A 21,453-nucleotide genomic window follows, 5' to 3' on the forward strand; every position below is an offset into this window, starting at 1 on the left:
AAAATGGTTTCCTCTCTCCTTGGGTGTGCATCTCGCGTGGTACATATAAGCACGATGTGGCCTTCGTGGAGTCGCGAGAGGACTCTCTCCTCCGCGTCTGGGTGGTTCCACGCTTGCCTACTACAAAAAAGCGGCAGCATGGAAGAACTTCTCAGCAACCGATGCTGCCAGCATTACTGAAGGAGTTGTTCAGAGAGGCTGTGACAGAAAGCGAAGGTGATCGGCTGATACATATTCTCAAGGGCAAGAAGTTCAAAGGCGGCCTCCTGCAGCTCGAACTCACTTTGGACCGGGTGACTTTCGACGTCCACGCGACTCGAAACGATGTATTCGTCTTTAATGCGGTGAAATTCGTGCCAAAGACAGCGATAGTGAAGCTCATTCTATTCTGTGTTGACTTCGAACCAGCTGCAGGCACATGTGTGATCGTTATACAGGGCAAGCAATGCGGCCTCATCGGTGTCGTGCATTCAGTCATTAATGGACAGGCTATGCTAACCAATCTCTACCACGAGAAGTTGGATGACGAACTTTCATCTCTCATGCTACCTGTAACTCAGTTACACCCCCTTTGGGCAGTTGGCGATGCGGTCAAAGTTAAGACGGGCCTCCATGCGGGCTTGGAAGGGCAAGTGATTGCCATGGATGATTTCGATGTCACGATTGTTCACGCGAACAAAGTCGAGGTACGTTGTGCACTTCTCATGCAATTGCAATCCTTAATAGCGGAACTTTCCTCAGCATGTATGTTCTACGTACGACAATGCTTCCAAGTACTGAACTTTTCTCAGCGAACTAGAAACCCAATAATGGGAGTCTTTTATACTTCTTCTGTGTTGGAAACCTCTGAGGTATGTCCCACCACCTGCGACGTTATCGATGCTCAAAACTCGATATAGCATCATGTGTTACCCTGGGATCTCTTACTCACAGAGTCCGAGGCGGAATGGACCTCGATACAGCCGTCGGTGACAGTATCAAGGCCGGGAGAGCAGCGCCCCTCATGCTCTGAGACGCAAATGGAGGAAGAGGTGAAGAAGGAGCTTGCCCTCAAGCATCCTGACTGACGGAATCCCGACATCGGGCGAGTGGTGCGTGTCATCAAAGGCCCTTTGAAGGGATTTGTGGGCACATTGCGAAATGTCATGTACCACGGCGATTACGAGGTTGAGCTTGAAGCCAAGCTTTTAACCTCGAGGGGCGTCCTCTTGTTCCGAAAGCCCGAGATCGCATTCCGGTCAGAAGAAAGGTAAGATTCATTACTTGTAGTTCTGGTCATATCTAACTGCCTCATTGCAGGGGCAACATCGACACGGTGGAGCGTGGTCCGCTCCCTGAGCGGCCTCGGACCCCATTGGGCCACGAATTAGAACCCACGTCACATGACACAGATTCAGTGTGGGGGTATTCGGTGGAATTTGATGGTGCGTAACCGCGCCGCCACTACCGAGTGTCCGCTGAATCCACATTAGGACCCGATGGATCGACATCTTCAGTCGAACCTAATGGTGCGTAGCCTCATCATCAACACAAAATGTCTGCTGAATTCACATCAGGACCCAATGGATGGATGCTGGATGCGGCTGTGGCACCTGCGTTCCATACTTATCGCTTCAAGTTCATGTGCACAGCCAGTCAACTCCGAGACAAGCTGATGACCACGGTGAAGGGAGCCTCCCCAGTGGACGGCAAGGTGCGATGTGAATACCGGACGTGAAAGCTGGAATATGCCGATGTCTCTCTCTCCAAGACCTCACCATATTGCGACCAGGCCCTGGCGATTATGCGATCGTGTGTAAGCGTGGCCCCAACTTCGGAGCGTACGGCAAAACGATGCGAGGCGTGGCAGACCCGCTTGTTCTAGTACTGGAAGAAGGTGGCAGGACGCTTAGGGTGGATAGGGATGACTTGGCCCAGCTTGTGTGCAAATAAGTGGTTTCCTCATAATTTTACATGCTGTTCCTGTCCCTTGCCCCTCGTCGTTGCATCCTGCGCTGTTTGTCGATGTCCTGTCATTTGCCACTTTCTCATTATATACAGTTAATGTACTTCCTTTGATCGAACTTGTGCTTGTGCTTGTGCAATCTCCCACGACCAGTTGAAAAGCCACTGAGCGGTACACTTGGCGATCCAATGACCACTAAGTGGCCATCGAGTGTGCCACTCGTCAAGCCGCTTAGCGGTGCTATGGGTGTCCGACCTCCTTACAGTTTGAATATTAGGTCGAGGGTGTGAGGCCCTGACATCTCACCTCATAAATAGACTCTAATGTCAAATGTCAAATGATCATACATTGTAACTTTGTGTCGCCCTTATACTAGTTCGATATTTAATCTGTTGTCTGCCCTGAAAGGCATAATGTCGATCAGAATTTCTTCCCGCCGGACATGCCGAACGAGACCTAAAATTTTCGGACGAATGTTATATGGTAACATAGCCATTTGTGAACATTGTATATGTCGCAATATCACACATTATCAATGTGTGATTTGGGTATCGCATGCCCAGACATCAGGCCTTACATTGTAAACATATTTTCGACCGTCGGAGCTACATACGGGCCATCATACATGTTAGGCCGGATGTTCCCACAATGTAAGGAACTTAGATATTAGTCCCCGTCTCCGGTGGGAGCGGAGCTGTCCAATTCCAGCACGACGTCACTTGCATTTCTGTCCCGATTTGGCATGTGTCATAGACTCTGCTACCTCAAGACCTTCAACCGGAACCTTGCTGTCAACTATGCGAGATAGACACGATAATATTGCAGAGGAATCTCCTGGAGTATTCATATTCATTTGACCACTACCTGGTACGGGACAGGACCGTTGATATGCATGCTGTCGACAATACCACCCGTCCTCAATGCATGCGCCTTCATCCTTTCTACTTCTTCAATGATCATCGTGTCCTTGCCAGCGCGAGTTCGCGGTGTGAAGCGTTTGCGATCTCTCGTGATCTTCCAATCCGGTAGAGAGTCGACACCGAGAGTTTGCAATATCTTCAACTCGACAAGTGACTACAGACGGGTGAGAATTGTGGTAAATAGGACAGCAAATAAATCCTACATAGTCTGTAGGGTCTGCGCGATTGAGATTCAGAGGTTGCTTAAGAGTCACTGGGGGATTGGTGATGAACCGAGGGATCCGCAGATGGTTCTTGGACGCCGAATGAGGCTTTGCAGATAAATACAAAAATTAGAGAGGTGCACAAATCACAAATCACAACGGAAACTTACCATGAAAGGGTGGAGTAGGATGACATCTCCCGCATCGCCCGTTAACTGAAGACAAATATATCATACGTCGATAATTCCTGAGAATCAATGACTTACTTCCACGAAATCCTTGCACTGCTGGATTGAGCAGACTGATCGACTGCCATCGGGGTCCTGTGCAAGGGACTCTGCACCCTCGGCATGTTCGTGGAGCCTGTCGCATGCTGTGAGTCCCCACAATCTGTACATTACACGGCAGGTTCCGTGTACCATTCTACCACATTCTTGATGCCATCGGGTGCAATGTATGTACCGCCGCCGCGGGGCTTTATGTCATTGTACAACACGATCACCGTAAGCCCCTGCTCGCCCGAATCGAGGAAATGGGTGAACCTGGGTAATAATCAGATCACAGGCAGATGGAGCGGTCGTGGAGACGTCACCAATCGCCGTCTCTGAAATTGGAACGTTATAAGATTGTCACCGTTTGAAGTTATCGGGAACAATTCTGAGCTCACATGTGCCAATTTCCGAGGTCTTTCGGATTAATATTGCGCTAGGGGGATTGAGCGAATATACAACATCGAACGAGTAGAAAGCTCACTTTAGTCCATTCCTCAGATCCCAGGTTGACGATCAGACTGTCCCCGCAACTTTCAAAGAGGGTAGGATCGATGCGGTCCTCTCCCCCGAGGAGCTCGCCTGCGAGCGGTCATTACACCTTGCACATTCTTGAAAAAACTACAACCATACACATCGCGCCCCACGCCCTCGGCATGAAGTCTCTGGTGGGTATCTCACGGTGCCTGGGCATATGGATCTGCAAAAATGGATGCCAAAATCTACTGAGAATAGTTGAAGCACAGATCGGACTGCAGACCTTCTCTTTCTGCCAAGTGGTCGTGTCATTGGGATCGTACCCGAGTCTGACCCAGACATTCTCAGTGAATCGACGGATGATATTCTCTGGTACGGCCTTGGTGATCCTGACCCATCCGTTTTCCAGGAAATGAGCACGTTGCTCCGGAGTCAGAAATTTGTAGTCGATTGCCATCGCAGAATTTCAATGTAAAAGACGAATGCTAGAAGGCGACTGCATCCAGGAGGCTCGGAGCTCCACAAGAACCGCCTTTATGAAGGATGCCGGACGACGGTCCGTACAGCAGCAGGTGACCGTAACCCACGAGAAGGACTGACCGATATCTCTCGAACTTCACGAACGACCGAAAGCTCCTTAATTACGCTCTCGGCGAAACCTCATGAACGATAACCATGTTCATGAATTTATGCCAGGCCTCGATTGAGAGCGTTCGGATTGTGATGACGTTCAGAACGGTAGGAAGTAATGAGGTCCAGACCCAAAACCCAGCCCAGATACGTCAACTTCATATACTACAGGCAAGCAACATAAGATAAATAACCTCACGTTGACGAGTATCAAAGGGCACACCTGGTCGCGGGCCATTCTCGGAGTCTTCAGCCTATCCGTAACGCCCAAGAAGACCATCCACTGTTCACATGCCGAAATCCTACTTCCAGCAGCGCAGCAGCGGGAGTCCTCAGCACCGAAGCTGAGCAAGTATGAGTATCCCTGAGTGTGTTATATTAGAATTCAGGATGATCTATAGTCCATCGACTGTGACATTCCCTTAGGAGCGCCAAGAATTTCTCTAGCTGCAGTTTAGTGGTTACCGGTGGAACTTCGTCAAACATATCCACGACTCGGCGATCTTCGTACCGCTTGCCGTTGGGCCCGTACAAAGCGACCAAAGAGAGCACCTCCATGCAATTATCACCCCAACTCGTGGGAAGGTTGTACGCCTTCAAGACTTGAGCCTGAAAGGGGGAAGGGATTCAGTCTCGACTGCACAGGCATTGTGGGAATAACGCACCCGCGTGATTTGCACACTTGGAGCATCCTTCAAGTCGGACGGAGTATACTGAGAGACGAAGCGGTCGAACATGCGCTTCATGTATCGATATTGCTCCAGCAACTCTGACATGCGACATATTCTATTTCTCATATCAACAAATGTTTGCCATTGCGGTTCTTGGCTGACTATCGAGCGAAGGTACGCGCCGACGGAGTCAACCATTGCCGTTGTTGATTCTGCGACGAGTTCGGATGGGATCGGTGCGTTGCTTCTCTCGTGAGATGAATAAGACCTGTCATAATATGTGCGAGTCCATTCGTGAGTTGAAGGAGTCCGCTCGTGAGATGTAGGGATTCTTCCATGAGACGAAGGAGTCCGATTTCCCTCAGACTGCGGGGTGAGCATGCTGGTGGAATCTGATCGAGGATTTACTGGTATCATAGAGGTAGGCGGTGCCAGTGAGCTGCTCAATGTTGATCGCGTGCGCGAGTCGTCCCATGCATACCGTGCATCGTTGGAAACTCCGAGGTGAGCGTGGTCGATCCTAGGCCTCTTCGGAGATGATGGGCGGCGCTGATAAGACTCGTCGTACTGATGGCCTAAGTGATCTTGTTGAGTGGGCGTAGTGCCGAACGCGGTCGGAGACTTGTGTCGCATCCCAGCTTGCGCCGAATGCGGAGACGTAGGTGCAAGATATGCTGCTTGTGGAAGAGACGACGTCTGCGAGGTAGGTGAAGGCTGAGGAGAAGACATGTAAGAGTAGGAGGAAGATATAGGAGGAGAGGATGCATGAGAAAAGGGGGTAGATTCAAGGGATCGAGGTGGAGGTTCGTGAGATGGATAGTGCAGCGCGGGATAATCAATTGAACGCGAACTTGATGACCTATGCCTCTTGCGATGCTTGCGATGCCGCTGATCGGAGTATTCGCGCTCAGCGACCATATCCACCCGGAGGGGTGCCATTAGTTGAGAGTTAGCTGCTGGCGAAGGAGTCTTCATGGGGTCGGTGATTGGAGTCAACATATCGCGCTCTACTAGCGAAGGCAAACGCAGATGGCTGCTCGCCCCCGGCATAGGGTTCTACACAGAGAAAAGGCACGGTCCCAATAAAGTTAGTATCATCAGTCCGTAACACAAGGTAAACGGCCATTCTCACATCTTCAATGAATATCTCGATTGTCCTGTCCATAGTCACTGTCAAATTCACAGGGCTACATTCCATTTCTCCCTCCGACGTGAGCCTAAGGAAATAATGGCGATACTTCCCGCGCATCGTAAACACCTTCGCGCTACCTGCACGAACGACGTTGACAAGACCGATTAGCGACCAGTCATCCGTTAGAAAACAAATCTCACCATCGATCCTGGAAGGACTACTTTGAAGTGCGTCACATATGTCTTTGGCGTCAGCCAAGTAACAACCGTCGGGTGATTCTCTGAGTTCCACTCGCAGCTCCGCAAGTTGATTTTCGGTTTGACCATTACGATTATCTTCTATGAGAAGTGTCAACACACGGAGGTAGCGGATCGGTTGCTGTGAAGTTATGCTAGCTAAGGGAGGCAGCGATGGGGGTACGGGAGTATGGGGGACGTATGACTTTGACGGGGAAGTTGAAGGATAGTGTGAATGAGAGCTGTGAGCATGTGAGTCAGTGCCATGATATCGTTCGGGTGTACTGTACGCTCTATTAGAGGGAGGCGAAGATGGCCTGTAACTGTCTTCTAACGGTTTTGAATGGTCGAATGATCTGCGATCAGCCATGGGTGTTGGTGGCTGTGAGTATGCTGGCGTTGGTGAGGACATGGATGATGGCGTTGCGTAGGCTTGCATTGGTTCTGAAGTGAGACCTGGCGTTCGTGCGTATGTTCGTGAAGGAGTCTGTACATGTGCGGGTGCTGGTGTCGATACACGGGCGTATCCTGTTGGTGACGCATGTCTGTGTCTATGACTTGACGTTGAGACCTGTGCATGCGAATGTGTTACTGGCGTTGCTGGCGAGTATGCAGATGCTGGCGTCGGCGGGTATGCGTATCCATGAGCTGCAGCCGGGACAGACGTTGGTGATGGTGGAACTATAGGTGTCGGAGAGGTGACCTCTATGAGTGCTGGTGTGGGTACCGGTACCGGTGCATCATTTTCGGCAGCAGCGACCTTGGCGCGACGACGAGCAGGCGCATTGTCCCGTTGTCTCTCATAATCATGGCGATAGTACGAACGACGAGGCTCCTGCTCAAGGTCGGGATTCGCAGTGGTCGGATGCGCAGCTTCTCGTCCGTGTGGTGCTGGTACAGCGCGATAATCAGATTTATACGGCCCGTCAGTAGGTACGGGACTTGGCCTCGCAGCGCTGGGATCGTTGGTGTAGTTATGCACGCGAAAGGTAGTCTTGTTCGCTGATGGTACGACTCCCTTCCGCACCGGCGGGGCACCAGAAGGTAGACCATCCGACGGGTGACGAGCAGTTTCCTTCTCCTTTTCCCTGCCTCTGTGCGAAGAGCTAGGCTTTGCCTTCTCCTTGCCCTTTCCCGAAGAGGCGGACTTTACTTTCTCCTTGTCTTTGCTCTTGGACGTCTTCTCCGACTTCGACTTCGAGGAAGACGTAGCCGCTGTGCCCTGATCGGGTGTGTGTTCGGTCGCTGGTGCGGCTGTAGCAGATGCACTGTAGGTTGAACTAGCCTTCGGTACGGTCCCGCCAAAACCAACAGGTTGGCGGAGAATGGGTGTTGTCGTAGTAGATTTCGCACTATAGGTATACGGGGATGATTTAAAGGCAGACAGTGACGTGCCTGCCGGCGGTTGATATGCAGACGTGCCCGCCGATGACTGGAAGGCGGAAGCCGATGTGCCTGCATATTGTTGAAATCCAGAAGAAGCCGATGGTTCGTGGCGAGGTTGCGACGAACCTCCAGATGATGCACTTTGATTAGAGTCGGATCCTGGGGAAGGAGGGCGACGACGAGCCTTTATCAGGTCTCCTCAGTGCAACTGCAAACTAATATGATTAAGAGACTTACTGGAGATGACTCGCGACTGTTAGAAACGGCCAGAAATGTAGATTGTCAGATATTGGTCAATTATATATGAAGCAAAACGAAAACTCGTGACTGTACTGTGCGGCGTAAAGCATTATCTCATATCCACAGCCTTAAGTTCAGTGACCTAGAGCGGATGGGGCTCAACATGGGTCCACAAATGTCGGACGAAATTATATGGATGAAGCAAAGGTTTTCCGCGACAACTAATTCCCAAGGACGTGCAACGTCAAGTGAAGTTACGCGCCTCCAGCGAATGAAACATGCTTGTGTGTCTCACTAAAGCAAGCAGCAGCAAAGTAGACAGATCCTGACTATTTCTACGGAGAAAGATAACGTACAGCAGAAAACAAAGAGGAAAAATGGCTTGAAAGAGATGTAAATGTTGACTGCGCCGCGATCCGAGAGCCAGTGTGGCCATACAAGCTCCATATCTCATCGTACGTGGAAGTGTTCGAAGAAGATAACAGATTGAACATACTCACGAGGAATCACTGCTCATAGTATACACTTAGCTCAGCTATCTCCCGGTAGCTGAAATACGACTCGGAGAGATGAGGACAGCTAGATGAAGATGAAGCAGGAAGCAATAAGTTAGCCCTGAGATGCAGAATAGAGACGGTTCCTCGGATGTTGTGAACGGAGCAGAAGGACAGTAGAAAGTGCGTATTTACACGCCGGGCGTTGACTCCGAAAACGTGGCATGTGCACTGTGCAACCCTTGGCATGTATGCGGTTGCTTTCGAGTAGCTGTTGTACTCAACGCAAGGACACTGGACAGAACAACAATGAACAAATCACGATCACGTGCTCCCGACAAGGACATGGTAATGTTGCCGCTACCGAGGTATTTGTTTCCGGTCACCACGATGCACCGTGCACTTGCAATGCTATAGTGTAATACAAGGCAAAAATCGAGGGGCAAAAGAGTGGCGAACAACAATACGGCGCCATGCAGTTATGCCGCACCTACTACCATGCCGTCTGGATTCGAGACTACTGCCACCGTACCTCCTCGTGCAGACCTCGTACTTACAGGCCTCGTGCCTACTGCAATGCATAGACGGACAATATACGTTACAGGTGACATCATTTCCCCTCAAGGTCGCTACAGCGCATCTATTCCGAATAGCAACCTCAATCGCTCGAACATGACGAATGTGAGGATGGTATGAGACCCCAGCTAATCAAACAGAGTCTGTCAAATAATCAGATAGTGCATAAGATGAGCACCTACCCTCGCCCAGCACATGCTAAATCCCTTGTAGAATGCCATCGGGCCTTCTCGTACCATGATAGTCTTCACACAGTCAAACGTGCCGTTTATCTCGCGAGCCTTGTCGTTCATTAATCGTACTTTGACCACATCTATGCAGTACAGTGAAGGTAAATGATCACGGTACCGATGAAAAATGGTAGATGTAGAGACGAACCAATAGGATTTGATGTGATAGAGCAGAACAACCTGTGCAAGGGAGGCCATGACATGGTGAGCGCTGGGTGAGCGCGGAAGACTTACCCAGCAAACATGCTCGCCGTAAAATGGAGTCCGATACCCTCTTCCATGATCCCTTGCCGTTTAAACACCTGTTTGATCTGATCATACGAACAAATCTGGGTTGCGGACAGCACTACCCCACGAAGAGTCGTGGCTTCCGTTCCCCGATAGAGTGCACGAAGACCACCCGACATGGAGCTCGTGTTGCTGGATGAGTGCGCACCCTCATTCCAGATGGCGGTGAACGCATGGCGCATATGCCGGTATGGACTGCCGTCTGGATAATATGCCTGCATGCGCACTGGAACGTGTCAACGGCGATCGGAAGAGTACTGTCGGAAGGAAGCAGACCTTTCACCAAATCAGCGGGGTTCGCGAGCGCGCTATATATGTTCTCGTAGTCAGCATTTGATGCTCTGTACAGAAGTGTCGCTTCATGGGAACTTACGAGCCTAACGTCGCCGCAATTGTAGCAGCGGCGACTTTGAGACCCAAACCGTCGCGGCTTAGTGCACCCTTCGAGGCATCAAATAATCTACAAGAGTTCTCTCTCACTATAACCCGATATCTTTGAACCAAACTCACGTGTCCTTGAAGTACTCATAAGAGCCCATCCGCAGACCCGAATACACCACTTCACGTAACATGCTTGCAGAGAAGCCGTTCATGAGGCTCAGGACGCCCTCTGAGCGCGCCATCTGGAGTCCTACAGACCAGAAAGAGTTGTGTCTGGCACCAGGAGCTGTACACGCAAATAAATTGTTTTGCGGCAGCATCACAGGGACAACATGACAACTCACTTTGGGTCCGCAGTTGCTGGCGAACCTGCACTGGCAGCTCAATTCCAAGTGCATGCACTCATGTCGATGAATCACACACCTTGATGCTGGTTGCAGAAATTTGTTACGTTTGTCCTCAGCTACGGGCAGGCAAAGGAATGTCTCAAACGTACATATCCAGCGGGTTGCTGACCGCCGATGCGAACATATCTGAGCAAAGAAATGTAAGCCTTGCGGTTGAGCTCTTGGATAGTAAGGTACCTACTGCTTACCGCCGCGCTCACAAACTTGAGAGCATACTGTGAGTTCGTGGCCTTGTCCCTTGCGTCCAGCATCGCGACCTTCGTCTCAATCGTTACGGTAGGCATCTAGCGCAAAGTTCTTCAAGTCAGGCTTTGTCACCGTACGTGCGAGAGGCATGGTTTCAATTTGACGGAAACTGAGACGGTGGAGGATAGTCAAGTGACTTCGGAGGTACGACTTCAGGTATCGCGTGTCCTGTCATGCTGTACTTGTTCAAGTTAGCCCCGGCCCCCGGTTCTCCCTCCATCATCTCGTCGGTCTGTGTGGACGCTTAGAATTTCACGATGATTGCAGACATCTTGAACATGTAAGCCTTGGCCGACATGCAGTTGTACAGATGTACAGACTCTCACGCCAATCACTACTGCTGCCAGCGTTCTGCATCTGAACGAAGGAATCGCCTGGTGAAAAAAGAAAGATTCATGCAATGGTGCGATTGTCATATTTACAACATAGAGTCCTATTACTCATGACCATAGTCGCAGACTGATGTGCAAAGCTTCGTCGTTCCTGACACGTAGCTTGTCATAAAGCGAGTAGAGTGACCTGATGGCCTGCATCGGCGTCGCTATACTTCTGACAGTCAGTCAATATGCAGACCTTAGTCCAAATAGGTACTCACCAGGATAACCAATCTCAACTCTCTCGTTCCAGCAGATTGTTGAGGCAGCGCACTACTACACCAACGCCTTCCTCCACCTTCGCCTTATCATCCTCCGCCACCCGTGCGAGTACTCTCACTAGTCGATCTGGATGCCATCTCCGCAACGCTTTTCGTATGCGGTCTTTCCGTGACAAAGTATCTGAATGAAGTGGGGACAATAGGAACATCACAATCCGTCCGGGCGTGATTTCTGCTACCGCCTGCGGTTGGTAGACCATTGGCCAAGGAATGTCGCGGAACGAGAGCGGTTCTGATGAATCGCCCCCAAGAGTCGTCCATCGATCTTCGTACGTATTCCAGGCCTCTCGCTCTGCATCGTCGCGACGGGCCTTCGCTCGTTCGTTCTCCATCCGTACTCGCGCCTCCTCCTCCAACTTCCGTCTCTCGCATACCCTCCTGCATCTCTCTGTCTCGAGTCTCGATGCCTGAATTCGTCGCACTTCTTCCTGGACCATCCTCTCCCTGTTCCTATGCCTCCGCAATGTCGTCCTCCAACTGTCCTGAAAAGACCCTCCGATGTCCGCCTCGAACTCGCTGCTGTGAACCTGCTCCAGGAATATCCTCGAGTTCCCGACATCCCCGAAGACCCTGAAAGCCCCTCGGTCTCGGTGGCGGTCGCGATCCTGCTGCTTGTGTACCCACTGCACGGTCTCCTCGTTCTTCTTCGCCATCTCCACGATTTCCTGCTCCAGCACCCACGCGTATGTCTGCGCCATATGGTCCCACGGCTGTTCCTCCCGACGGCGGTGTTCCTGTACGCTTGACGTGTGCGATCGTCTCGAAGGCGGGGGGCGCGAAATAAATTCAGCACCAGTGGCTCTTCTTGGCGAGAAGGGGGGGCGATTGCACTCGTGATAATAGTCATGCTGGCTATACTGCGGGTAGTAATAAATAGGCTCGATGTACTCCATCATTCCTCTGAGCGCTGCAGAACAATCCATGTTGTGAAACCTTGGTGTGGTGTGATTGGAGCGGGGGGCAAGACCAGACGGAAGATCTCACGAACAAAAGAACACCATACATAAGTACTAGGGTTCGGACGCTATTTGAATCCATGATAGGGGAGCATGGATTGCAGTCGTGTCCAGCAGGCCGCCTCCATGCCTACTCGTGCCGGAAATGGAGGTGTTCCAGCGCAGTGCTTCAGCCGCGCAATCGTTTCGATTAACTACTCCAATCTGGTGACGCTTCCTTGTCAAAATTACACTCAGAAAGAACGGGTGTGATGACCGAGTTGTTTACTTGCTCGAGCTAGAGTGGCTGGAACTTTTACTACACCTTTATCGTTGGGCGGCGGCAAAATGCGGCCATGCTAGTGCTAGCGCTGTAGCTTCCATGCTGTGTTGACGGATGAACTCATTGAACCACTGACCATAGATGTTGATGCTGTTATCGGAAGATATGCTACATGAAGTGCACGAGGATCACACACGAGCCCACCGGCAGCTCAGCTTCCTAAGGCTCACATTCCACGTTGTGGTCATATCCAGGAAATCAAAGTTAAGAATGGGCGATCAGCGATATTAAAGAAGGTATCGAGGAGCGCGGTCGCGCGCGTGTATGATTGCGTCTGAAAATGCTTCGACTCTAGGTACAAATGACACAACAGTTCCCAAGGGTTAGGGATAGTAATCGTATAAGCCGAATTGGCCAAGATCGCACCGTACAGATCATACTCATGTTCATACAGGCGTTTTGGTGTTGCCGCTGCTGTGCTGCGACGACAGGTCCCGGAGGTCGTCCTCCACTACGTCGACTGTCTTATCAATTGTAATATGCAGCTACAAAATGGTCAATCATATATCGCGGTATTCTGAGACAACTACCTCTACTCACTCTTGTACCGGTCAGGTCAACCGGCTCTACGGCCATGGCCTTCTTAACAGCGCAGTGAGCTTCAACAAGCCTTCATGAAACCACGAACACTCACGGAGTTGTGCCTGCCACCAGTGAGGTGGTGAGCAAAGATAACAGGAAGGCGATGCCCCGAGGTAGACTGAGACTGAGACTGCCCTCTAAGCAACTTCCGGGAGTTCATGCTGGGAAAATGCAATGAGATTAGACACGATGATCCGGAGCAGCGCTCAATAACGGGCAATGGAGCACCCACGAGGCAAGGAAGGAGTTGGAGTAGACTGCGGGGCGAGGTCCTTTGAGAACTCCGTGCAACGTGGAGCAAAGGAAACGTACGTTTGCTGATGGCGAAGTGGAACCCAAGGTAGATCAATGCATGTGGCTTAGCTAACCACTGAGCAAGAGACCTCAGTTCAACACAGTCCAAACAAAAGTAGTAGTCCACCCACGAAAGCGAGCGACACGATAGTGATTACGCTTACGGAGATCTGTAAGGATTAATGGCGCACACAACACGCGGGAACTCACGAGGTAATCAAACCGTTCTCAACGGTGTAGAGTGTAACGGAATCGAGAATGTAGTCCAATCTGTCCAAGCATGCCGGGTGGTCAGGCTGTTGAATAGCGATCAGGTGCACAAGCACGAACCTTCTAGAACCTCCACCATGGTGTTTGCGCAGATAGAGACACAAACTCGCCGTAATCACAATATCCAGCGCAGTAGACAAACACAAGCCTAAGGTGAATACCCACTAGTAGATTGACATGCATCAAAATTGCATACGAGAACGATGAGATATTCTTCTCACCCGATATTTTGCATAGAAATCAGCAAAACTTCCAACGCGGATCCTGATCAACGTTAGATCTCAAGCGTCAACGGTACTTGAATCAAGGATGCTCACAGCTCAACTGCCGTCACTGCCAACCATGGGGATGTGAGTTCAATGCGGGGAAGTGATGCCTTCTAGCTCACCGAGGGCCGAAGCTACAGTGCGTGAAATCATGATTGTAGAGCCTTATCGCAAACAGTCCAGTGAAATCTTACCCAAACGACAGACGGCGAGTATGACCTAGAGGTCGCGGTTTAGATGAAGACACGACAAAGAGGCAGAGACTTTTACCAGAGGGATCGTGATGAAGTAATTACCCCTGCTCACTGATATCGCACGTGAATGAAAACCAGCCCTATCCAACAGATTTGAATGACTCACGCTTGTACAGACGGTAAGCGAAGAAACTGAATGAGTGCGATCAGAACAATCAGACAGAGAACCTATCACTAAAAGGAAGCACAAACCAATGAACAACGACAGTGGTTATTGCCTGTCGCGAACGAACTACTCTTAACCACTTCAAAGTGTTCTGAAAATGACAGGAAAAAGCACCGTTAAAGCAATCGAAAGCTGGGCCATACGTAGGTCGGTCAAACCGTCAACACAACATGACGCCATTACGCACCCCCACAGACCTATAATGAGCAACTGTAAATAACAAATCATGAAGCCATTGCGAAACATGGCTCACCAGAAGGCACGATCAGTAACCTGCATGTCGCCGAAGCCTTCTACAAAGTACTTCCAGGTTGCGGTCCATACCATGGCCGTATGGAAGAGGTCGAGGAAACTAGAAGGCATCAGAACAGCCACTAGTCTTGACCCAAAGCGCTATACAAGACCCACAATATTGTTATAACCTAACATGGCAATCAGAACATGTTGTGACGGCAATGAGAAACAAACATTACCACTATCTTCAGGGGGCGTTTATCCTTTGAGAACAATCGATAATACAGGATGGACTGCATGATTACCACACCCGAAAGGCTGAAGGAAGGGGTAAGCACGCAGGTGAGTGGGGTCTCCAGACGCGATGGAGGGCAGCGCTTACATCGTAGAGAACAAGGCGCCCAACGTCAAGGCACCGAGACTCGCATGTAGGTTTCCGGGCGTCACAACTAGGGCCATCGTCTCAATCGACGCTAGCAACTGGAACATGCAAGGACGCAGGGAGGGAAAGCACGACGTATCTACGGCAGGCAACCCCACATATACAGTATAGCACAGGGTACCCACACCCACGGCACTGGTAGATTATGGTGGTGTCCGCGGATGGCACAAAATAGCTTCACTGGATCGCCGGTAGAATCTATATCTCGATCGCTGCGAAACGAAACTTGTCCGTGATGCGAATTTCGGCTGGGATTTGGGACACGAGGTCACTGAGACTGACACCGAGCTTGATTGTGCAGTGACCCTGCACCCTCCAATTATCAGAACCGTCTGTGACCTTGATTGTGGCGTTGGGGTTCATCGTATCCTGACAACGCCTTGACTATGCTGCACATTATGCAGGGCCTCGTTGGCACATCTACGCCACGCAGCTCTTCTTTCCTGCACAGATGCTGATTGAGCTCAACCACCTGAAGAACAGCCACGCACACCATACATCCAGTACCTTGACTTGATAAGGTCTGCGGTCATGTCGGAACGCGCGTTGCACGCCAATTCACGGTCGTGTCCGACTGACGTGTCGCAGGAAACGTAGCACTGCAAGTCGCCAGGAAATGCTGCTGAGCGGGCCGCTGAAGGGCTGAGGGCTTGCAAGCCGACTGTCTCTCGGGTAGAGGCTTCCGACGAATTGGGCACCGCGCCACCATCGCGTCTCCTTACCGAGCCAACCGAGTCAAAATCACCTGGAACAACGCGAGCTAAGAGACGCCACCGTGATCGCAGACCGGAAAACAGGGGTAGAGACGCAGTCAGAGCCTCGGACACATGTTGGGACGCGGCGTGAGTACTCACTTGACAAGCAGTTAACAGCCACCGAATCTCTCCGGTTTGAGACAGGGAAGGGACACCTTACGTCTGCATTACGGGGCAGAACCAGCCGCGTAGTGCCCCGCCCCCACACGCGGGGTGGCCCCGTCCCATCAGTGTCCAACCCCTCGAATAACACCAGGATATTGGTGCGCGCCATGGCGGCGGGACACCGTAGATATGGATAATAACATCCGGAGTGTAAGTTCCTAAGCACATGGCTGAGCAAAATTACAATTGCAAGCGAGCCGACTCTGCTGAATATTTTATGCGTGTCGAATGCGGATTGGTTGGTAAATATGCAAGTCTTTTGGCAGGTCACCGTGATGAGCTCTACTGGGGGAGGTGGTAATGCCCGCACTGGGTTAGACCTCCTTCTCCCGATCCAGTTGCAAGGGGAAGAAAGTGCGAAGTCAAGAGATGAGTCAGAATCGTGAAACTCGGCGTACTGATCGACCCTCACAGCATACCGTTGGATTCTATATTCCGTCCTGCATGTCAGCAGAGCGAAGCAACCCACGAGTTGGTCAACATACCAGGGCCTATGTAACAAGACCTCGCCAATTGTAAGGCTCATCGACATGCATAACAAACACATCGTCATCGTCATTAGAATGTAGAAAAATCACGGAACATCACAAACGAATGGTGCTACAATGATACACGAGGACGAAACCAGACACCACCCGCGCTCAGAATCCACCACGGAGACGAAGAACAAGATGAAGGGTGCTCTCCTTCTGAATGTTGTAGTCGGAAAGAGTGCGACCATCCTCCAACTGCTTGCCGGCGAAAATCAAACGCTGCTGGTCAGGGGGAATACCCTCCTTGTCCTGAATCTTCGCCTTGACATTGTCGATCGTGTCCGACGATTCGACCTCGAGGGTAATCGTCTTACCCGTCAGGGTCTTGACGAAGATCTGCATACCTCCACGAAGACGAAGGACTGGAGCATCATCAGCTTCGTGGAAATTCCACTCAAATGAATGTTTACATACCGAGGTGGAGAGTAGACTCCTTCTGAATGTTGTAATCAGACAAAGTGCGACCGTCCTCAAGCTGCTTGCCCGCAAAAATCAAGCGCTGCTGGTCGGGAGGAATGCCCTCCTTGTCCTGAATCTTCGCCTTGACATTGTCAATCGTGTCCGACGACTCGACCTCAAGAGTGATCGTCTTGCCGGTCAAGGTCTTAACGAAGATCTGCATACCACCACGCAGACGCAGAACTAGCAATTGATATTAGCTCCATGTTATATTGCCTAACCATCGCATCATATACCAAGGTGAAGAGTGGATTCCTTCTGAATGTTGTAGTCAGAGAGCGTGCGCCCATCCTCAAGCTGCTTGCCAGCGAAAATGAGACGCTGCTGGTCGGGCGGGATACCCTCCTTATCTTGAATCTTCGCTTTGACGTTGTCGATGGTATCAGAAGACTCCACCTCGAGCGTAATGGTCTTGCCCGTCAACGTCTTGACGAAAATCTGCATACCACCACGGAGACGGAGCACTATCCAATGATCAGAGACAAAGTGTTGTGCTAACATGTGGCTGTACTCACCAAGGTGGAGGGTACTCTCCTTCTGAATGTTGTAGTCAGAAAGAGTGCGACCATCCTCGAGCTGCTTGCCAGCGAAGATCAAGCGCTGCTGGTCAGGAGGAATACCCTCCTTGTCTTGGATCTTGGCCTTGACGTTGTCGATGGTGTCGGACGACTCCACCTCAAGGGTGATCGTCTTGCCAGTCAACGTCTTGACAAAAATCTGCATACCGCCACGGAGACGCAAGACTACAACGCGCAATAAGAAAAATACGTGCACCGATGGCGCGCGTAATGCAATGCTTACCAAGGTGGAGGGTGCTCTCCTTCTGGATGTTGTAATCCGAAAGGGTGCGTCCGTCCTCAAGTTGCTTTCCAGCGAAGATAAGACGCTGCTGGTCGGGGGGGATACTGCATGGTGAAGAGACATCCACGTCAGCCTATGTAATAGGTCAACTAGGTCGGAAATTGTTTACCCCTCCTTGTCCTGAATCTTCGCCTTTACATTATCGATGGTATCAGAGGACTCGACCTCGAGTGTGATGGTCTTGCCAGTCAGGGTCTTCACGAAGATCTGCATCCTACACATTGTAAAGAATGCGTCAGAACAACCCCAAATCGGTCTACGTTCGCCGTACACGACGCACTCACGTTGATGGGAGTGAGCTGTAGATGTGGTTTGTGAATGATGGTAGTTGAGAGTAAGAAGTTGAGGGCGCCTTGCTGCCTTATCAAGCCTTATCAAGCCAAGCGGCACGTGATGAGCGTTATGTTTTGAATCTCCAGAATTTTATCTACTATGTATGTAGCAGGTAGCGTCACGGTAGCGTACAGTGCTGTTTCTTCCTTGGATGTGCTTGACCATCGGTCTGTCGGAAGAATCGCTATGTTGTCTCAGTGCCCATGATACTTTTCGCGGAGGTTTTCTCTCTCTGGCAGCCTAGGATTGTCTCCGGGCGAATTCTGGTCACTACTATGTTCTACGATCGCTGTTGGCAAATGTCTGAGCTCGGATGACAGCGATGATTACGAGTCTGCCTTGCCTAATCTTCCTGCTTTACAATGCTCCGATGAAGTGATTCCCCTCGTCTCGGAGGTGGTGGCGGTGGTATGTGTCGGGTCAAAAATCTGTCAGCGTACGCGAATTCTTTCCGGGCCGTGTGCGTACACCCCAGTTTAGATGAGTCTGGCCAAGGATGTCTGCACAGTAAGTCAAATAGACTTCTCACTTCTTCCGCCTGCAGTGGGTCGTATCAGTCAGCGATAGCCCTCACAGTGACACTGCCTTGAAAGTGCATTTGTCAGCCTTCACTCGAGTCCGCCCAAGCACGCAATCCCGTCTGCTGATGGTACAAAAGGCCCCACTTGAATCAGAGCAAGTACATCGTAGCCCCAAGTCTATCGCACAGAGATCAATTTCACACGCATGGCCAGCACAGTCACCGCAGACCTTCTCTACTACTCACCCCCCAAGGACGGCTCGAAGGGGTACAACTACATTAACGCCGATCCTATCACTGGCCAGCGCAGGGGCAACTGGGAGCCAGAGGCTCACGCAGTCGAGGTCGAGAATATTCGCGGGAAGGAGGACTCGTTCACACTCGATACGTCTGGCTTCCGGTTCTTCCGCCGCCCCGCCCAGCACACCACCTTCGTGAATGACGAAGAGGTTGAGCGCGAGTACTATCCTGAGAGTATCGCGCTCGTGAAGGAGCTGACGGGCGCAAGCCATGCCGTCATCTTCGACCACAGTGAGTATCTGATGCCTCACACTCACTTCTGCAGCATACTGAGATTGCTGCATCAGCAATCCGCCGCCGTCGCCCTGGCGAGATCGAAGACACGCCGCAGAAGCGCCAGCCTGTCGCGCAGGTTCACGTCGACCAGACGACCGCGTCCGCCATCGCACGTGTGCATCGTCACCTGCCGGAGAGTGATGCTCCCACACGCCTCCGCCGCCGCTTCCAGATTATCAACCTCTGGAGGCCGATCGCATACCCAGCGCTCGACTGGCCGCTCGCCCTGTGCGATTACCGCCATGTCGACCGGAAGGTGGACCTCGAACCTACCACGCTGAAATACCCCGATCGCGACGGCGAGACGTTTGGCGTGAAGTACAACCCGAATCATCGGTGGAAGTACATGCGTGGGATGACACCCGAGGAGCTTGTGCTAATCAAATGGTAAGTTGATTGAGGCTGAAAATTGGACTTGCACACAGATCCTGATTTCTTTTTGGTGTAGTTTCGACTCGCAGGATGATGGGAACACTGCTATCCTTACGCCTCACACCGCCTTCGTGGATCCGAGTACTCCGAAAGACGCCCCGCTTAGGGAGTCTATCGAGTTGCGTTTGCTTGTGTTCTACGATTGAAGAGCTCCTTGAGTTTCGATTATCTGGAAGGTGCGAAGACTATTGCATAGATGTATGTTGCTGGAAGGATGTTGAAGGCAGTTGTGTACTGATGTGAATATGATAATGTATGCAACTTTCCGGTGTCCGCAGCGAGTAATCATCACACACGATCTGAAGCCAGGCACACAGCTTCCCCTCCCTCCCCGGTGGTTTGCATCATCCTGGATGGGGCGAGCACTCTGTAGGATCAGCTTGCACTTGCCGTTAGACGCGTTCCACTACTAGGTGCCAATGTTAACGGTGGTTACCAAGTTCGCTACACCGCCTTGTGGCCGGTCATAAGTCTGCTGGGAAGGACGCTTCGTTCCTGGGCTCATTACTAAATTTTGCGGTGGCCCTATAGCCGATATCTTCTAATTGGCAAGAGAATTTGGAGCCTGGAACATCGCCGAATAGAACGTCGCGCTGGCAGCACCAGTACTTCGCCAGGACTAGTGCTCGTTGGTCACCATCAGATCAACATGACTCGACCGCACGTAAAAAGTAGGTGTTGACGTTGAAGATCACTTCGAGCCATCGATACATCATCAGCGTCATCACGGGAGGCACGCAGTGCTAGCAGCCACTGCTCGGCTGCGACGTACTAATTCTGTTGCACATGTATTTTTTCACCGTTCGTGTTCGTGCGCTAGAGCTAGACAGGTGGTCAAGGAGTCTTAGCCATCAGCGAAAAGTAGCATGTACCAAGCCTCGCTGTGAGTGGAATAGATTCTCCTCTGACCTCGAAGCCCCATCCCTTGTACAACTCGACCTGAGAAGGAGGTTCAGTAAGCACACCAGAATCGCATACAGAGACACCTCGACATGCTCACCGTAACGGGAGCTTCCTCCATGACACCCAGTGTCACGAGCTTGCCAGCCTCAGATGCCTACGGAGAACATGAGACGAACTTTCTCCAAGAGAGTGTGTAATCACACCTTTTGGATGACCACATCTATCAGCGCTTTGCCAACCCCGCGTTTCCGGTGATCTGGGTGAGTACCCAACGAATACACGTTCCACGCAGCTTTCCATGTCTCGTCGCCCAGCGACCGTACAAGGTGTTCGTCAATCTTCGGCACCATCTACAGCACAGTTTAGACGCCACCGCAAAACATTATAATGAGCGGACACATAATTGGCCCACCAATTCTGGGTCTCCGGGGAAAGCTTGCGGAGTATCGCAGCGAATTCAGATTTCAGCCCTTGACTGCCAATGAATATGAGTAGGTTGTTGCCGCGCGTCAGATAGAGCTGCGTACGAGCCATCCATACGTTCCCATCCGGGTTTTATGAAAAGGACAGCGCCTGCCAATTCCCCTTCGTGATCCGCAACCCATAGCTCGCCCGCCTTGCCACTATGTGTAATTAAGGCGCGCCGAAGGTTGAACAGTGACGACATGTCCCCTCCGAGCATAATATTTGCGAACATGTCTGCAACAAGTCAACCATTGTGTAGCAGTCCATACAAAAAGCATA

General features: G+C 51.2%; 10 protein-coding genes across 10 annotated transcripts; 3 read left to right on the forward strand and 7 right to left on the reverse strand.

Annotated features, from left to right (window-relative positions):
- Positions 1–161: 161 nt before the first annotated feature.
- Positions 162–780, forward strand: SCP_0312560 (hypothetical protein; the record flags this gene model as incomplete). Its single annotated transcript, XM_027756639.1, has 2 exons — positions 162–686; positions 742–780. The coding sequence occupies 2 exons, from the start codon at positions 162–164 to the stop codon at positions 778–780; spliced, it is 564 nt and encodes a 187-aa protein (XP_027612440.1).
- A 365-nt stretch (positions 781–1,145) lies between these two features.
- Positions 1,146–1,717, forward strand: SCP_0312570 (hypothetical protein; the record flags this gene model as incomplete). The annotated part of the gene is made up of 4 exons (XM_027756640.1): positions 1,146–1,249; positions 1,300–1,424; positions 1,473–1,508; positions 1,557–1,717. The coding sequence occupies 4 exons, from the start codon at positions 1,146–1,148 to the stop codon at positions 1,715–1,717; spliced, it is 426 nt and encodes a 141-aa protein (XP_027612441.1).
- Positions 1,718–2,794: 1,077 nt separating this feature from the next.
- On the reverse strand, positions 2,795–4,271 carry SCP_0312580 (hypothetical protein; the record flags this gene model as incomplete). Its single annotated transcript, XM_027756641.1, has 10 exons — positions 2,795–3,019; positions 3,069–3,176; positions 3,239–3,283; positions 3,335–3,431; positions 3,488–3,610; positions 3,661–3,672; positions 3,736–3,773; positions 3,822–3,919; positions 3,971–4,037; positions 4,098–4,271. 10 exons carry the CDS (start codon positions 4,269–4,271, stop codon positions 2,795–2,797), a joined length of 987 nt encoding a protein of 328 aa, XP_027612442.1.
- A 551-nt stretch (positions 4,272–4,822) lies between these two features.
- SCP_0312590 (hypothetical protein) lies at positions 4,823–8,626 on the reverse strand (the record flags this gene model as incomplete). The annotated part of the gene is made up of 6 exons (XM_027756642.1): positions 4,823–5,053; positions 5,110–6,171; positions 6,248–6,384; positions 6,448–8,053; positions 8,107–8,122; positions 8,610–8,626. The coding sequence occupies 6 exons, from the start codon at positions 8,624–8,626 to the stop codon at positions 4,823–4,825; spliced, it is 3,069 nt and encodes a 1,022-aa protein (XP_027612443.1).
- A 606-nt stretch (positions 8,627–9,232) lies between these two features.
- On the reverse strand, positions 9,233–10,769 carry SCP_0312600 (hypothetical protein; the record flags this gene model as incomplete). Its single annotated transcript, XM_027756643.1, has 11 exons — positions 9,233–9,307; positions 9,362–9,492; positions 9,558–9,589; positions 9,644–9,923; positions 9,974–10,005; positions 10,071–10,157; positions 10,208–10,364; positions 10,423–10,447; positions 10,502–10,508; positions 10,575–10,611; positions 10,667–10,769. 11 exons carry the CDS (start codon positions 10,767–10,769, stop codon positions 9,233–9,235), a joined length of 966 nt encoding a protein of 321 aa, XP_027612444.1.
- Positions 10,770–11,340: 571 nt separating this feature from the next.
- SCP_0312610 (hypothetical protein) lies at positions 11,341–12,309 on the reverse strand (the record flags this gene model as incomplete). Its single annotated transcript, XM_027756644.1, has 1 exon — positions 11,341–12,309. One exon carries the CDS (start codon positions 12,307–12,309, stop codon positions 11,341–11,343), a length of 969 nt encoding a protein of 322 aa, XP_027612445.1.
- Positions 12,310–13,050: 741 nt separating this feature from the next.
- Positions 13,051–16,201, reverse strand: SCP_0312620 (hypothetical protein; the record flags this gene model as incomplete). Its single annotated transcript, XM_027756645.1, has 6 exons — positions 13,051–13,149; positions 13,205–13,246; positions 13,299–13,407; positions 13,479–13,503; positions 13,559–13,616; positions 16,088–16,201. The coding sequence occupies 6 exons, from the start codon at positions 16,199–16,201 to the stop codon at positions 13,051–13,053; spliced, it is 447 nt and encodes a 148-aa protein (XP_027612446.1).
- Positions 16,202–16,733: 532 nt separating this feature from the next.
- On the reverse strand, positions 16,734–18,167 carry SCP_0312630 (Polyubiquitin; the record flags this gene model as incomplete). The annotated part of the gene is made up of 6 exons (XM_027756646.1): positions 16,734–16,987; positions 17,040–17,267; positions 17,321–17,548; positions 17,600–17,827; positions 17,886–17,989; positions 18,055–18,167. The coding sequence occupies 6 exons, from the start codon at positions 18,165–18,167 to the stop codon at positions 16,734–16,736; spliced, it is 1,155 nt and encodes a 384-aa protein (XP_027612447.1).
- An 837-nt stretch (positions 18,168–19,004) lies between these two features.
- On the forward strand, positions 19,005–19,952 carry SCP_0312640 (predicted protein; the record flags this gene model as incomplete). The annotated part of the gene is made up of 3 exons (XM_027756647.1): positions 19,005–19,329; positions 19,386–19,761; positions 19,823–19,952. 3 exons carry the CDS (start codon positions 19,005–19,007, stop codon positions 19,950–19,952), a joined length of 831 nt encoding a protein of 276 aa, XP_027612448.1.
- Positions 19,953–20,640: 688 nt separating this feature from the next.
- SCP_0312650 (hypothetical protein) lies at positions 20,641–21,059 on the reverse strand (the record flags this gene model as incomplete). Its single annotated transcript, XM_027756648.1, has 3 exons — positions 20,641–20,745; positions 20,807–20,863; positions 20,913–21,059. The coding sequence occupies 3 exons, from the start codon at positions 21,057–21,059 to the stop codon at positions 20,641–20,643; spliced, it is 309 nt and encodes a 102-aa protein (XP_027612449.1).
- Between the last annotated feature and the right edge of the window lie 394 nt (positions 21,060–21,453).

Source organism: Sparassis crispa, assembly GCF_003851025.1.
Source record: "Sparassis crispa DNA, contig_000002F, whole genome shotgun sequence".
NCBI classification, from domain to species: Eukaryota; Fungi; Basidiomycota; class Agaricomycetes; order Polyporales; family Sparassidaceae; genus Sparassis; species Sparassis crispa.